General features: G+C 36.8%; 1 protein-coding gene across 2 annotated transcripts in view; it reads right to left on the bottom strand.

Annotated features, from left to right (window-relative positions):
- PRIM2 (DNA primase subunit 2) overlaps positions 1-18,650 on the bottom strand; it is a 323,635-nt gene that overhangs the window by 106,356 nt on the left and 198,629 nt on the right. Inside the window, exon 9 of one of the 2 annotated variants that reach the window (XM_002746677.5) lies at positions 3,958-4,030. In XM_002746677.5, the coding sequence (XP_002746723.1) occupies positions 3,958-4,030 (73 nt within the window). Of the gene's footprint in view, positions 1-3,957; positions 4,031-18,650 lie in introns of those variants that run through there. The other variant, XR_008480687.2, reaches the window with a different exon arrangement.

Below are 18,650 nucleotides of genomic sequence, written 5' to 3'. Positions count from 1 at the left end.
CTTGACTTTGCTGCTCCCTCTAGTGACCATCCAGTTTTTCACTCTTTTACAGTAACAACTGAATTTTTCCAGCCCAGTCTAGTTCATTCAGACCTATATCCTTCCTTGGTAGAACTAATTAGAATGTCTTTCAGCTCATTTTCATGTGACCATTTTTATTCCTTCAAATTAATATCTGACTTTTTTCCCTAAACATTGTTCTAATCCATACAATAAACATTCAACATCCTTAGTATGAACATGCAAGGTTTCCTCAGTAGCTAACTCCTTTTGAGATGGACTCTCAAAATTTACTATAATATATTATTATAGTACTCTGTTGCCCAGGCTGGAGTGCAACGGCATCATCTAAGCTCACTGTAACTGCTACCTCTCAGGTTCAAGCAATTCTCCTACCTCAGCCTCCCAAGTAGCTGGGATTACAGGTGCCTGCCAAAATCTCCAGCTAATTTTTGTATTTTTAGTAGAGACAGGGTTTAATCATGTTGTCCAGGCTGGTCTCAAACTCCTGACCTCAGGTGATCCTCCTGCCTTGGCCTCCCAAAGTGCTGCATTATAGCACCTGGCCGATAACTACTTTTCAATTATACAAAACTGAACACATATTTATTAAGTGTTTTGGAAAATAAGAAGGTAAGACATAATTTTCCCCTTTAATTCAGTTAAGGAAAAAGACACAACAATTATTATATTCACTAGTTTGTAAGTTAACACAGGAAATAAAATGATAAAATGAGGCCTCCAGCAAGGGCAAAACATGAGCACCACAGAAGTACTGTGACAGGAAGACTGGGAAAGCCCAGTGTACTATTACTACACCAAAATGAGTCCCCGGCTCCAGTCCACTGGGTTATTCACTAACCCATGACCATGTAGTCATGCTCTGTAGCTTCTCATCTTTCTCACTCTGCTAGCCGTACCTGGTGCACCCTTCCCATCCACATGCCATCTAGCCAAAGCCAAGTCATCATTCAAGACCCAACTCAATTTCTATTTCTTTTGGCACATTCCTTAATTTTTATTCATTCAATCAAAAAATATTTATTGAACACTTACTATGTGTACAGCCCTGGGGAACCAGCCGTGAACAAAGAAGTAAAAAACCCTGTCACCCACAGGGAGGGTGGCATCACACACTGAGGTCTGTGGCGGGGGACTAGGGGAGGGATAGTGGGGGCAGGGATAACATAGAGATAATGCCACATATAGGTGATGGGGACAGAGGCAGCAAACCACATTGCCATGTATGTACCTATGCAACAATCCTGCATGTTTTTCACATGTACACCAGAACCTAAAGTGCAATAAAATAAATAAATAAATATATATGTATAAAACTCTGTCCTTAAAGAGCTTACATTCTAATTGGAGGAGGTGAACAATGAATACAGACATTAAAACGATAACATCTGATGCCAAAGCACTGGAAATGACATAGAGGAATGAAATCAAGTGTGATTAGAAGAGAGATACTTCAGTTTGGGTGGCCAGGGAAGCCTTTTTGAGAAGATGGCATTTCAACTAAGACATATATTTTAAGTTGGATTCCACTGAAATAAAGATCCTGAGAAGGAACGAAAGTGGTGTGCTAAAAGATAGCATGAGGTCCATGTGGCTAGAGCAAGTGAGTGAGCCAGAAAGGAGCAGAAGACAAAATAGAAATGGTGAGCACATATGGCTTCAGAAGCCATATGGATTTTAGTCTATATGATGAAAACCCACAAGAGGTTTCTGACCGAAAGACTGATGTGATCCACTGAACAAAGAGAACTCTGGCTGTTAGGTATTGAAAAGACTACATAAGAGTAAGAACGGAAGCAGGAGGAATACTTAAGAGGTGTGGGCAGTAGTCCAAATAATAAAAATTTAAAAAAAGATAGCATCTGGCTACATACAGATGGAAAAACGATTATGACAAATGAGCAAACAAAAGAATCGTTAAGTCCAGGATAGGGGATGAATTATCAACTTGGATTTTGCAGAGGCCAAGAACAAGAAAACCGCCAGTACACAAGACCATTAGCTGGGTGTTCAAATTATCAATGAATACAGGTGTCGGGGGAGGGGTGGAGTAGCAACAAAGGAGATATCGGATGATATAATAAGATCACAAGGGCTTCAAAGGAGCTGGAGCTCTAACAATCGAAGGCAGAGAAATGTGGATCAAGAAAGGTACTCACTGCACATGTATGTATGAACTCACGGAGAACAGTGTCTCTACTTGAAAGGGCCACAGGGGAAATAGCATTGAGAAAGTCAGATTTTTTTAGAAGAAAAATCTAAAGAAAACATTTGGAGAAGAGTTGCAAATATCAAAGGGCATGCAAATGACATGCTGTTGTAAAGATCAAACAGTTTAGATACAGAGTTAGGAGGCAATCCAAAAAAAGACACATCTGCATTACTCACCACAGGGTCTCAGGCCCAGACTGATGATAGGGTCATTATCATAGCACTTAACATTAAATTGTTCATTTATTATTGACTATGTTGTCCTCTCCCTCATGTAAGGTCCATGAAGGTAGGAATATTTTCTGTTTTCCTCACTTCTGTATCCACAGCACAATGGCTGGTACGTAACAGATGGGCTCAATGTATATTTATTAAATGAATTAATATTTCTATGAACTCCAACAGCATCCAACCAAATTCATATTTGATGTGAATGGGAAAACATCTAGCTAGAAGTAGGAACAGAGTTAACCTCCAACAATTCACATTATATAAACAAAAATAACGAGTGGAAGTGAGAAGGGGGGGCTATTAGAAATAAGTGTTTAATAAAAAATTAAAAGATGGGACATATTTGAGAACAAATTTCTAATCAACAAACTGTGTAAAGTAGGCAATCCCTTTGTTACTTCTAGACATATTAACTGCAAGTATTTTTTAATCATTTTTCAAATGAAAGATGACCTATTCATTCTGATCCAGACCCATGGTCTCTCTCTCTCTCTACTAGTCTTATTACAGTTCTTGCTTCCAAGCATTGAAATTCCTGTGTATTTTTAATTTATTGTGAATAATTTGGTAGTTGTCTAACCTAAGATTATTTATGGCTGGCTTATTTTCCGTTTTGTGTATGGAGTGCAAATTCTGTTATGTATTCAAGAGAAATTCTACAAGAATGGCAAAGAATTCTACAAAGAGTGGCAAATTATACAAGAAATTCTACAAGAATGGCAAAATTCTACAAGAATGGCAAAGTTCCATATACTATGGAACCACAAAGTGAAATGATGCTAAAATAAGTTATCTATTAATCTCATAGTCTACACTAGATGATGAATTGTCTTCTCCCCCTGAAATTCATACATCAAGGTCCTGACCTCTAGTAGCTCCAAATGTAACTATATTTAGAGATGGGGACTTTAAAGAAGTCATTAAGATTAAAGGAAGCCATGGGGGTAGGGCCTGGTCCCAGGTACCCAGTGTCCTTACAAGAAGAAAAGACACCACAGATGCATGCAAGCAGTGGGAAAACCACAGAACACAACAAGAAGGCAGCAATGTCAGAGACAAGAAAGGCCCTGGAAAAAAATCAAACCTACTGTTACCTTGGTCTTGGATTTCGAGCCTCTACACTGTGAGAAAATAAATTTCCATTGTCATGACAGGCCTAACAAACTAATACACTTAGTGTTTTCCATTTCTCCTTTATTAAATGTATAAAGTATTTAAATGTAAACACAAACTCCATTTAGCTATTTTTTAAAATTCCTGTTTGGAATAATTCATTAAATTGTTTTTATAAACGTATAGATAATTTTGCGGTTAAACAATTTTCCTATCATGTTTTTTTAAATCATATGTATAGGACATGGGATTTTCTTTAAAACTAATCAGCCAGCAGTGAAATAACATTCTCTCCGTCTCCTCACCCAAAAGTCTTCCATTAAGAAAATCTATGTTCCCTCCATTGATAAAGTTCTAAGTTTAAAAGAATGTGATACTTACCGAATCAATCTGATCTAAAGAAATCTTCCCAACATTTCCCTGGGTACTGTAATCTTGGCCAGTGTAGGAATGACTTAAAAAAAAAAAAAGAAAAATGTTAAGATAGAGTCATAACATACTTTTTATCCCTTCAAAGGAATTTTTTTTAATTTTGAAAATCATTAAAATAAGAATAAGAAGGTATTTTACATATAAACCTTAGCAGAAACATAGCCAAGTGTTTTAAATATATTTAATAAAATTACTTTAAATAACTTACCCCAAAATAATACAAAAATATAGTGACAGTCTGAACATCCTGACTCCTGGTCTAGAGCACCACTTCGATTCCTCAGAAGCATAATCCAAGTTGTTGTCAAAATTCAAACCTCTACCATTTATCCTTTATTACTAGCATGACAACACAGCAAAAAAGCAGCTGGAACTTAAATTGGGAACCTTCACTTAAAAGTAGTTGGTGAGCAAGTTACTTAATTACGTACTTTCTGTAGGCCAGGTTCCTTACTGTCTAATGGACGTAATAATGCCTGCTTTGCAGTATTGACAGGAGGTCTGAATTGTAATAATTTTTGTTAAAGAGCCTGACATAAAGTAATCAGTGTTTATTAAAATAAATAATATCTGAATAGCACTTTACAGTGTGCAAAGAATCTTCCATAGCCTCTAATTAGATCCTCATGACTGCCCTGAGAGTGTTTCTATATAACATTTGAGGAATGAGAAAATGGAGGCTTGGAGGAGTTAGAAACTTGTTAGGATCAGAAAGCAAGTCAGCAGTGCAATGGGAACTCAAACCTTTTGATTCCTAATTCCCCGTGTCCTCACTGTACCATATCATCTACTTTCCTATAATAAATTTCCTACAGGATTATCTTCAAATTAGGAAACATAATTTGGTATACAGTACCTAAAGCCACCCACCTCTGTAATGCTTCACTTCCTTGACACAGCACGACCCATGCCCAACTCTAAGAACACAGACCCAGGTGCATGAGGGTGTGACACAGCAAAAAACAGCTGCTAGGTCACATAGAAACCCACAATCAAACTAAGGCTTCTACAAATCACAATTAAAGAGAAATCCTGGAATAAAATGTCATTATGATCATAAAGAATTCCACCTGGGTAGCAGAGTAAGACTCTGTCTCTACAAATAATAAAAGTAAAAAAAAAAATCTGGTCATGGTGGCATGTCTGCAGTCCTAGCTACTCTGGAGGCTGAGGTGAAAGGGCTGCTTGAGCCAGGGAGATCAAGGCTTCAGTGAGCCATGATCATGCATGGATACCCAAGCCTGGGCTACAGAGCAACACTGTCAAAAAAAAAAAATCCAGACGCTACTTTCTATCTGCTCAGTTACAGACTCTTCCTGCTGAATCACATATATGCTCAAGATGCTCTAGACAGGCTGTTGTTTCCATAATCAATTTTACTGATTAAACAATGGGTATGGATTATGAAGCAAAACCACAGTACAGTGGCTCGCACATGTAATGCCAGCACTTTGGGAGGCAGGCAGATGGCTTGAGCCCAGGAGTTTGAGACTAGCCTAAGCAACATGGCAAAACCTTGTCTCTACAAAAAATATAAAAATTGGCCAGTCATGGTGGGGTGTGCCTATAGTCCCAGCTACTGGGGAGGCTGAAGCAGTAGGATGGCTTGAGCCCAGGAGGTGTAGGATACAGTGAGCTGAGATTGTGCCTCACCATGGGTGACAGAATGAGACCCTGTATGGGGAAAAAAAAAAAAGTCCTCCTTCCACAGGCTAAGAGGGACCTGAGAATTACTCTGAGAGCAGAATGAGTAGAACGATACTGATGGAGACCAGAAGATGCCACCCCCAAAATACGAAGGATTATTGAGCAAAGGCAATTTAAGAAGCAGATTCAGGAAAGCTCTCTGCCCTCCATATTCCTAAAAGCAAAACAGATTTACAAAGACAAAAGGCATCCTGCCAACCTTCTACCAATGAGAACCAAGGTTAATCAGTGAAAGTAATTTCAGATTCTTATTATGTGGAGATGATACCAGAGAAATCTGTGTGAACAAGCTTTATTAACTGGTCTTTATCTGCTATTTATTTGCCTTCTCACAAGTTGCTGCCGCCAGAGACTCAAAGTCCTTTTTCCTTTGCCATGTGATCTGTGGTTTGAATATTTGTCCCTTCCAAAACTCATGTTGAAATTTAATCCCCAATGTGGCAGTATTGAGAGGTGGAGCCTTTAAGTAGTGATTGGATCATGCGGACTCTGCCTTCATGAATGGATTAATCCATAATGGATTAATGGATAAAGGATTAATAGATTAATGGGGTACCATGGGAGGGAAACTTGTGGCTTTACAAAATGAAGTAGAGAGACTTTTTTAAGCTGGCATATTAAGACACTTAGCCCCTCGCCATGTGATACCCTACACCACCTCAAGACTCTTCAGAGTCCCTACCGGCAAGAAAGCTCTCATCAGATGCACCCTCTCGACCTTGGACTTCCCATCCTCCATAAATGTAAGAAATAAATTTCTTTCTTTTATAAATTACCCAATTTCAGATATTCTGTTATAAGCGGAGAAAACTGATACAAAATGTTAATAAACTTTGTTTTTCTCCTATTAATCTGTCTTTTGTTACATGGATCCATTCCAACCTATAGGGGTTGAAGAAAAAATTCTTCTTCCCCTACGAGACCATATTCTAAAACACATCTCCTCTTGTATTATTTTCCCTTGCCTTGTATTATCTTTCCCTTGAGTAACACATCTCTGACAATGTGTTATTGAATTCTATGCATTCCATTAACTGCAGTAGCACTATGGCATATAAAGCCTATGCAAAGTTAAACTGATAGCTGCCATTTAACTTTCATGTTTTAGACTTTAGTACACAGCATAACCATAGAGTTGTTTTAGTGGAATCTCAGGAATAAAAACGTTATTTCATTTTCCAACATGTCTTACGGTAGAGTGAAGAGGCAGCATGGGGCATTGGGAACGGCAGAAGGCTAGGAGTATGAAGACCCATTCTTGGTTTCCGTTTTTTAAATACCACTTCTGCAAACTGGGACAAGTCACTTAACCATTTTGATTTGCACCATCCTTATTTGTAAAATGGCAGTAATAATTCCAGCCCTGCCTAATTAACAGAAATGCTGGGGAAATCAAATGAAATAATGCATCCAAAGTGGTAATTAAATCAGTAAAGCATACTCCAGTATACAGAGCAATTGCCGTCTTGACCAGTTAAGTACAGAAATAACAGGATTGTAAGGGAGACAGCATGATCCTATAGAGGAGCCATCACCCAGATGGGAAGTAGTAGGCCATGCCATTGACCCTGATAAGCCTCAGCCTCTTAGTCTATCAGCTAAAGGTGGTGACTACAATGATCTAAGAGGATTGTTCAGATCAAATAGACAAATATAAAAGGCCTTTATAAATGGTAAAATGATGTACAAACAGAATTATAGTTATTGAGTAAATGAAGCCAAATAATTACTATGCCACAAGGAAGCTGTTCTCAGCTCAGATTAATGCATACTATATTAAGTACAAAGAGAAGACACAGAAACAGGACGTAAACATTTGCCTGAATGACAGTATAAAGTGCTTGTTCTTCTATACCTCCCTAAAATATACAAAAGAGCTAAGTTTCAAGGAAAAAAGTAAAAAAGCAAGAGAATGCTAGCAATGATGAATGCAAAGACCTTATTGGTATAAATGCCTACAGAGAGAATATAAGTAAACTTAAAGTGTGTAGACATGAAACTTCTAAAAATATTTATGACCGGGCCTAGTGGCTCATGTCTCTCTATTCCCAGCACTTTGGGAAGCCAAGGCAGGAGGACTGCTTGAGCCCAGGAGTTAGAGATCAGCCTTTGCAACAAAGCAAGACATCATCTCCACAAAAAAGAAAAAAAAAAAAATTAGCTGGGTGTGGTGGCATGTATCTGTAGTCTCAGCTGCTCAGGAGGCTGAGGTGGGAGGATTGCTTAAGCCTAGGAGTTTGAGGTTGCAGTGATTTCTGATCACATCACTGCACTCCAACCTGGATGAGGGAGTGAGACCCTGTCTCAAAAATAAAAAAACAAACAATAAAAAAGACATATATATAATTAATAGAAAGAAGGCCACCAGCCCCCTGTGGGCAAGTATGGAGGCCATGGGGGTGGGGATGAATATGACAGAAATGAATATGTTAAGTATCAGAATTAGGAATGGCATTTCTCCTCTACTTATCTATACTCAGAAAGGCTTACTTATGCCTGCATTAGAGGAGATGATAATAAACATCACAGTTACTTAACACATATTTGAACTAGTTATGGACAGATATGGCTGGGGGCAGGGAAACTGTTAGACACAACACAAAAAAGGCTGATCATGAGAAGCCTTATATTCCATGCTCTATGGACAGTGATAAACCATGAAAAGATTTGAAGCAAGAACTGACATAATGAAGTTTACACTTGAGAAACAAAGCAGCGTGGGGAAATGATTAAAAAGGCGTGGAACCAACAATGGAAAACTAACTGGAAGAATACTGTAGGCAATGTTACATCCAGGTGAGGGAAGATGAGAACGAGTAAAGTAGTGGTAGTGGATAAAGAAAGGAAGGCAATAGATGGGTTCAGGAAATTTTCTGGAAAAGAATGGATACACTTTGATGAAGGAGGTTGAAAAGTCAGAATAATAGATCAGTTTCTAGCCTTAGTGAAACTAAGTGCTTCCAAGACACAATTTCACTTCCTACAAGATAAAACCAGTCTAAAAAATCAAACTGCAATTCAGGAACAAACTTTCACATTTTTCCTCACTCATCATCACATGTTTCCAGGTAATTTTTTTTCCTCATAATAATAAAACATGGACAGAAGCTCAAAAATCAAGGTAGAAGAAAAACAAATAATGTTGTCATAAAATAATAAAAACCCTTAAAAACAATTCACACTGGCTCATGAAACTGAGCCTTTGGCTTTCACTTCAAAGTGCCAAGAGATGGTTCTAAAGGAGAGTCCTAACAGGTAGCCAGGAAAAGAGAAGCACGCTTCTCCCACATTCAGAGCTCAGTGCCAGTTTTCTATCACACCACTGCGAAATAAATGAAGCTGCTACATTAATGAATTGTCAAAATATATTCTTATTTTCATGATTTGAAAAAGATCACTTTTATGAGGGAACATGTCTTACGCTTATTATATTGAGAAAACACAGAATAGTCATTTTTAACAGTAAAAATGATTTCTAAATGCTTTAACATCTATAAACACATGCAAACCCAGCAGAAAATAGTTTTCTGTTCATTTAAAATAATCACAGCCTTATTTTGAGAAATATTCACTGTCACCAACATAGTTTTTATAACGAGAGATTCAGTAAGCATAAAAGCTCTTCTATTCCTAATGTTTCATAAAAGAATAAAGATGTAACACGAATACCATTTTTTTCAATATAGAAGACCAAAGAACATTTCAGTAGGTCACAAAATTCAAATTATGTCATTAATGACTGTTTTGCCAAATATAAAGAGCAATGTTTCATTAATCAGAGAATCTTGACAAATCTGAATTTAGTCTCCTTAATTCTCAGTTAGCCACTAACTTTTCCCAAGTTTAAAAGAAAAAAGACAAGGTAAACTATGCATCAATTTTTTTCATCCATAAATATGTGTGATAAAGGGTAAGAAATTGCAGTGATTTACTTACATTCCAGATGCATAATTTATTTGTTACAGTATCGGGTGAAAGGCATTAAGGGTGAAATACCAGTTTTCTCAAGTTATAGAAAAGTAGTGAAAACAATAAAGATGTGGTTCAGTGAGTATTCAATTACATTTGAAAAATATCTGAAGACACTGGGTTGTAAAAGGATATAGTGCACTTTTGCCAAAATGTAACAATTACTGCACTGTACCAGCAAAATAAACACCTTCACTACTGAAACAGAACCATATAGATGCATAAAACCCACGATGAACTACTTTTTAAATATCACTAGATTGTCAGATTCTCCCTCTATAAGACTCTTTTTTTCCACATCCCAGTTGTTGTCCTTATCTGAATGTAACAGATTCTAATTATTAAAACAAGCAAACAAACAAAAAACCACACACACACACACACTTTCAAGAGTCCCTGTACAAATCCCTCTATCTCTCAGCATACACTTATTAAGCACCTCTGTGACCAAGGAAGGGTACAAGTAGTGAAGGATCCAAACATAATCCAGGGAGGATAATGTGATGAGTGCCACAACAATGCTCAAAACAATTGTTCCTCAGGCCTGCAGAAAAGAGGTCTCTTCTAAATGAAGGGTGAGAGGAGAAGGTAAGCAATGGAGAGCATTAAAGATTTTTTGAGCAATAAAATGACACTGAATAGAGTGAGTTACGCTTTAGAAACACAGACTACAGAATTCTAGAACGTTTTTAGTATGTTGTTGAAATGACTGACAAAAGGTCTAGGTTGAATAGAGAAGCCTGCTGAGCCACAGGGGGAGGTGACCTTGGGGGACAGAAATGGGAGGCTGGGATGAAGGGAAGATGACAGTCAGTAGGAATGAGCAACTGAATGGTAAAGTGAAAGAATTAGAGATTGCAGTCAGAAAACAATTTAAGGTTGGAGGTTTAGAAGTAGGAGGTGAAAATCACCAAAAAAGTCCAAGGCTTGGTTGTTTTAATATTTTTATCGTTTGTAGTTTAACAATTTTGAATATAATAAAACATTCTGGCATTTTGACCAGGTTCATAAAAGTATGTGATTTAAGTTGATTAAGGTTTTTGAAGGGGTTTTAAAGTAAGAGTGTGATATGAGCGTGGCATTTTAGAACAATAAAGTCTTTTTCTTGGGATCTAAAAGGTTATCACATAACAGATGGATGGGCAGAAAAGATAAGCAAAGCCAAGAAAATTTCTAAAAAGTTGTCTATAGATGAAGAGGTTAAGTTAGACAAAAACACAAGCAAAGGCAAGTGGGCAAGGTGAGGAAGAGAACAGAAATTAGACAGGTAGGAAATTAGGCAGGTCCTGAGACAGGTCTTTAATCAAAGACTGTTAAAACAAAATTAAAAAAAAACCTTTAGTCCTATTTCCTTTGCAATAGTGCTAACTTTCTGTTTTAATGAAAATTTGAGGTTTTCTCCAGGTTTCTAAACACCTAAGTGTACATATAATCATGCCTTCTACTTGATCATGATGAATAAGTTTTTTGATTTGCTGTTGCAATCGACTTGCCAATATTTTATTGAAGATTTTTGCATCTCTGTTCATCATGGATATTGCCCTGAAGTTTTCTTTACTTGTTGGGTCTCTGCCGGGTTTTGGTATCAGGATGATATTGGTCTCGTAGAATGATTTGGGTAGGATTCCTTCTTTTTGGATTATTTGGAATAGTTTCAGAAGAAATGGTACCAGCTCCTCTTTGTGTGGGATGCAAGGCTGGTTCAACATATGCCAGTCTATAAACGTAATTCACCACATAAACAGAACCAAAAACAAAAAGCACATGATTATCTCAATTGATGCAGAGAAGGCATTTGACAAAATTCAACAGCCCTTTATGATAAAAACCCTCAATAAACTCGGTATCGATGGAACATATCTCAAAGTAATAAAAGCTATTTATGACAAACCAACAGCCAATATCATACTGAATGGGCAAAAACTGGAAGCATTCCCTTTGAAATCTGGCACTAGACAAGGATGCCCTCTGTCACCACTCCTATTCAATATAGTACTGGAAGTTCTAGCCACAGCAATCAGGCAAGAAAAAGAAATAAAGGGTATTCAAATAGGAAAGGTGGAAGCCAAATTGTCTCTATTTGCAGACGACATGATAATATACCTAGAAGACCCCATCGCCTCAGCCCAAAAACTCCTGAAACTGATAAGCAACTTCAGCAAAGTCTCAGGATATAAAATCAATGTGCAAAAATCACAAGCCTTCCTCTACACCAATAACAGACTTAAAGAGAGCCAAATCAAGAATGAACTGCCATTCACAATTGCTACAAAAAGAATAAAATACCTTGGAATACAACTCACAAGGAACGTAAGGGACCTCTTCAGGGAAAACTACAAACCACTGCTCAACGAAATCAGAGAGGACACAAACAGATGGAGAAACATTCCATGTTCATGGTTAGGAAGAATTAATATCGTGAAAATGGCTATACTGCCCAAAGTAATTTACAGAATCAACGCTATCCCCATCAAGCTACCATTGACTTTCTTCACAGAACTGGAAAAAACCACCTTGAACTTCATATGGAACCAAAAGAGAGCCTGCATAGCCAAGTCAATTCTAAGCAAAAAGAACACAGCGGGGGGCATCACACTACCAGATTTCAAACTATACTATAAGGCTACAGTAATCAAAACAGCATGGTACTGGTACCAAAACAGAGATATAGATCAATGGAACAGAACAGAGGCATCAGAGGCAACACAACATAGCTACAACCATACAATCTTTGATAAACCTGACAAAAACAAGCAATGGGGAAAGGACTCCCTGTTCAACAAATGGTGTTGGGAAAACTGGCTAGCCATGTGTAGAAAGCAGAAACTGGACCCCTTCCTGACACCTTACACTAAAATTAACTCCAGATGGATTAAAGACTTAAACATAAGACCCAGCACCATAAAAACCCTAGAAGGAAATCTAGGCAAAACTATCCAGGACATAGGAGTAGTCAAGGACTTCATGAACAAAACACCAAAAGCATTGGCAACAAAAGCCAAAATAGACAAATGGGACCTAAGGAAACTCCACAGCTTCTGCACAGCAAAAGAAACAGTCTCTAGTGTGAATCAGCAACCAACAGAATGGGAAAAAATTTTTGCAGTTTACCTATTTGACAAAGGGCTGATATCCAGAATTTACAAAGAACTCAAACAGATTTACAGGAAAAAAACAAACAAGCCCATTCAAAAGTGGGCAAAGGATATCAACAGACACTTTACGAAAGAAGACATATATGAGGCCAACAATCATATGAAAAAATGCTCATCGTCACTGGTCATCAGAGAGATGCAAATCAAAACCACATTGAGATACCATCTCACTCCAGTTAGAATGGTGAACATTAAAAAATCTGGAGACAACAGATGCTGGAGAGGATGTGGAGAAAAAGGAACACTTTTACACTGTTGGTGGGAGTGTAAATTAGTCCAACCACTGTGGAAGACGGTGTGGCGATTCCTCAAGGCCTTAGAAATAGAAATCCCATTTGACCCAGCAATCCCATTATTGGGTATATATCCAAAGGACTATAAATCGTTCTACTACAAGGACACATGCACACGAATGTTCATTGCAGCACTGTTTACAATAGCAAAGACCTGGAATCAACCCAAATGCCCATCGATGATAGACTGGATTGGGAAAATGTGGCACATATACACCATGGAATATTATGCAGCAATCAGAAATGATGAGTTCGTGTCGTTCATAGGGACATGGATGAATCTGGAGAACATCATTCTCAGCAAACTGACACAGGAACAGAAAATGAAACACCGCATATTCTCACTCATAGGCGGGTGATGAAAAATGAGAACACATGGACACAGGGAGGGGAGTACTAAACACTGGGGTCTATAGGGAGAAAAGGGGAGGGCCAGTGGGAGGGGGAGGTAGGGAGGGATTGCCAGGGGAGAAATACCAAATGTGGGTGAAGGGGAGAAAGCAAACAAAACACACTGCCCTGTGCGTACCTATGCAACTGTATTGCATGCTCTGCACATGTACCCCAAAACCTAAAATGCAATAAAAAAAAAATTTTTTTTTAAAAATTAAAAAAAAAAAAAAATCATGCCTTCTAAGAAAACAGAGTTTTGCAATTGTGTATAACTGCTTACATAAAAGTAATCTGGTGTCTCTCCCTATGTTTTTGTTTTGTTTTGAGGTGATGATCTTAAATTATGCAATCTGCTATGAGAAGAATTAATTTTATGCAAAATATATAAAAGCAGTTTTTAATGGTTGCATTTGTTCAATAAACTTAAATAAAAATTAAAATGCAGTCACACCTGAGGAACTTTTCCCTCCCACATTATCTTGCGCCTTAAACGTAAGAGGGCAGCATGGCTAGTTTTCCATTATAGCTTAAAATCACAGTAAACAGAAAATGATAAAGCTAACAGAATTTAAATAATTTATAGGCAGAAAAGAAAAAGGTAAGACTTTCAAAATATGCAAAACACATATTTATGCAACAAAATTTAAATAATCCCATTTTAAATCCAATTAAATCAATCTAATATTGGAGAATGAAGGGGTTGAGGAGTGAACAAGACAGCAAAGCATAATTAATCACATTCACACTAAACTAGAGTTTCGCCCAAATACTATCTCAGAAACATCTAATATTAAGAACAAAAATACCATGGATATATAAAAGGATAAATTTGACACAGAAACATCTGCACACATCTGATCTGTGAACTGTCGTGAAAGGCAGGCCTACTCCTGGACTTTATAGAAACAACAGAAATTTAAGTCCTGGTTTAACGTACCACGAATATCAATATGAGCACTTACGTACTCAACAGGGAACTGTTTTTGAGTGTTGAAACTCAGAGTTGAAAACAAAAAGCAGAAATAACATAAAAGTGGATTTATGGGGTCTCATGGCAAGATTAGCTGGTTAAGAAAAATAAGAATAATCTTTTCATGCTGTGGCACTGATTGTTAGCAGAAGACAGATCATCACACCTCAGCTCCAAGAGTGGTATTCACCAGCTCCACTACTGTGACAGAAATGCCACCAGGCATTACTGACAAAATGGGAGAGGCAAAAGTCAGCTTTTCAAGGGTGATTACAACTCCAGTCATTTTTCTCTTTTTCAGACTACTGATGAAAATTTGACAGAGTAAACAGGAAGTAGTGGAATAGCTGCAACATTTTAGGAATTGGCTGCAACTCCTCTTCATTTGTATAATTTCTCCAAGTCCACTTTGTCCATGGCAATCATGGAGGCATAAAAGAACCAAATAGAGAAGAGTGATTAAGAAGGCAAGTTTCAGAATCCAAGAGTCATGTGTTTGCATACAGTCACTGTATGATTTTGCAAAGATCTCTTAATTACCTTCATCTTAATCACTGGGATTATAAAACAGGGATTATAAAATCAGATCACAAAAGTACTGCCCTCAAAAAGTTGTGAGGACAAAGGAAAGTTCTGTAGTGTTTATCACAGTATTTTTCATTCAAATTGTAATAAACATCATCATCATTCCAGCCTAAATTTATTATTCTTAAGCATTTTACATGTTTTTTTCTCTGTTCTTGATGTTCACCAATTTCTTCCTATGAATACTAGAAAAAATAATTTCTTTCCCAACCTTCTTCGTATTATCACATAAAATGTTTAACCTCAAAGTATTAACAGGAGAATTTAGATGTCCTTGAATAACCTGATACCTGGAAGATTTTGTGAATCTATCATTATAGTCTATATTTACACTTTTAGGAAGTTTCCAAAGTACAAATATTCAAGTTAAACAGTAGAGATTTAAATAAAATCCAATTTTATAAAGCTTTACTGTTCAATATAGTATCCATTAGCCAAACGTGACTATTGAACACTTTAAAAAAATTTGACTAAATTGAGATGTTCAGTAAGTATAAAGTACACACGGGATTTCAAAGACTTGGTACATAAAATGTAAGATATTTCATTCATAATTTTTCACATTGATTACATGAAAAATGATATTTTGAGCTGGGTGTGGTGGTACGGATCTGTAGTCCCAGCTATTCAGGAAATTAAGGAAGAAAGATTACTTGAGCCTAGGAGTACAAATAGTGGAGCCTGGGCAAAAGAGCAAGACCCATCTCTTCAAAACAAACAACAACAAAAGATATTCTGAATATGAGTTAAGTAAGGTATGTTATTAAAATTAACTTCATTTGAGTAATTTAAAATTATATATGTGGCTTACATATGTTGCTCTCTTTATGATTCTACTGGACAGCATCTCTGTACAATGAGAATACAATGACATAAAACAATCAAATGATTCTCCGGAGGACTACGTATACCTGTAGAATAGACTGCTGACTTACCCTGACTTCTATTTGCTAAATTAAGATCAATCTCTGCCAGTCATAAGCAAAATACAGACTGTAACTGGTCCGACTAAAGGAGTGCTTCAAGTCTACTGTAAATGTGCTTGTTTTTACAATATTTTACTTGGGAATCTAGTTTTTATATTTAAGCCATAGTTTGCCATTTATACTTTTAGGGAAGCGATCTTGAATTCTGATTAACTTAGTGGTAACCTGAATTGTTTCTTTGGGGACAAAGAAAGCTGTGACACGTTTCTTTAGAGGCTTTGGGTCTGCTTGGCCAACCTCAACCTCAATACCTAATTGGAACTGTCCATTCTTCTCTCATTTGTAAGAAGCCTTAATAGACAGAATGCAAATGTGGCTTACAGAAAAATCCTAAGCCACAGTGGAAAGAATCCCTCCCTCATCCTCAGGGAGTAGCTCTCTGCCCGCCCTCCCCAACAGCAGAGTTTCTGATGTTCATAAAACAGTAACATATAAAACATATTTCCTTTCTTTGTCAAGCATTTCCCAGTATTCTTAAGCCTTAAAAGGTTAATACTATTTACTCCTTTCTGTCAGGCTATAATTTATCATATTTTTTAAACTGGCATAAAATAAAAAAGCAGTGAAGAAATCATCACAAATAACCAAAACTGATCTCTGCATCAAGGAAACATATTTATTTGGACCATTATAAAGTAAGCTAATACATCTTTCAAAATGAACTGCAATCTCCCACATCATTCTATAAAAGTATACCAAGTTCCAATACAACCTTTTCACATAAAGCCAGGTGTAATCATGGCACAAATGGAAAAACAATTTCAGGAAGAAATAAATGTTTCTGTACATCACCCATATATCTATTGTTTCAATCACAATTTTACCTACTTTGGGTGTTAAAAACAACGAACACTCTATCCACATAAACTAGGCCACTCAGACATTTGCAAAGCACAGTCCCTGCACTTTGGATTTGTTAGGTAGGTAGGAAATCAAGGGAGCCAAAGCTACAATTTATCATTTCCTGCAGTGAAGGATATCACAGGAAAATTCAGTCAACAGCTGTCACCACTGAAATTGAAATGAGTTTGGGTTTTTTTCTCCAGCTAAATCCCTGGTAAATGGTATCCAACTTGTATTAGCCCAGTTGATTTTTCCCTGCAGTTATTCCAAATGAGAACACAATCAATAATATTCTGTTTTTAAATTGGTTGAATGTATTTTTCCACAAGCATAAATTTTATTCAACTTTGTTTAAAAAAGAAATCTCCACAGAAAACTACCATCAGACAACATGCAGTGTAATGATCTATTTTTCTTTGTAACTGGGAGAAACGATGTAATTCCAAGAGGCTAAAATATCTAAGAAAAATCAGGACCATATGGGTTTCCATATCAGGTAGGACCTATACATGGTACAACTGCTACTTTATTTTATGTTTGCCTCATGTTCCCCAAGTGGTCCATATTTTCCTATTTATTCCAAGTTATAACCAAAATCCAATGAACTTCAAGACAAGTAAAAGTTGCATCTTATTTTTCTATAAAAATATCTGTACATTTGTCAAAAGACATTGAACTATACCCTTTAAATGAGTGGATTTTTTGTATATAAATTGTACTGCAGTAAAATTGATTTTAAAAGTAAAATACACACATACACCCCTATAATATATATTCAAACTACAGCCTTACATAGGTATTTTCAACATGTAACTTTAAGATCCCCCAAAATATATCTATTTTCATGAGTATAAATTTTATGTTCCTTTACTCCCTATATCCTTAGCGCATATTCTGGTAATATAATGAACCCTAATAGAGGTGATTTTGGTTTGGGGTTGTTTCCATGGTAGTCAAATGACTACAGTAAAGAAAGGATCATAATGGGGTAAACATGAAAAAGTGAGAGGCTGAGGGAATAAAGTTCCAACATTCAGCAAAATGAATACATGAAAATGATGGACAATGTCTTCCTGTTCCCCCATAAGTAATTTACAGAATGTGGAATGCTTCTAAGATGAGCTATTACACATTTAAGGCATTCTAGGATTATCCCCTCACATTTGTTCCCCAATAACAGCCACAATGTTTTGGGAGTTTTGGTGGGGGGTGCCGGGACAGCTAATGAGGAATATTACTAAAAGTCACATTCCAATTGTCACATTACATCCTTTCCTTACATACCCCTTTAGTCTCACATAGCCATTGACAAAGCCTCATAATGTTTAAGGGTTTCATTTCAAATATCAAAAGAGCAAGGTATGCAACAGTTTTGTTTGGGTTTTGTTTTTAAATACAAGTGGTCAACATTTGAAGAAGTCATTGGTAAGAGAAAAAGAGAAGCACTTTCCTGAGATCGCATAGAGGAATAGGAAGTACTCTCTGTCCTCCATGATTAGTTCCTGATTCCATGAAGAAGAGTAGCATGTCCCAAAACAAAAGACAAAAACAGCTGTACATTTCTACAAAGGTAAAAAGCATTTCTTTATCAGAGTTATCCCTTGGAAACAACAAAAAATCCATCCGCTTTTTGTTCAAATTACCCTCTCATTCAGTCTCAACATTAGGCAGCTTAGAAAACGGAATTAAAGGTAAAATTTTTAAACCTGAAAGTTTCTATAATTTACTCATCCATTTCTTC

The sequence above is a fragment of the Callithrix jacchus genome, chromosome 4 (genome assembly GCF_049354715.1).
Source record: "Callithrix jacchus isolate 240 chromosome 4, calJac240_pri, whole genome shotgun sequence".
In the NCBI taxonomy this organism is placed as follows: Eukaryota; Metazoa; Chordata; class Mammalia; order Primates; family Cebidae; genus Callithrix; species Callithrix jacchus.
Note: the sequence above shows the minus strand (reverse complement) of the source record. Positions and strands in the feature narration are given on the sequence as shown.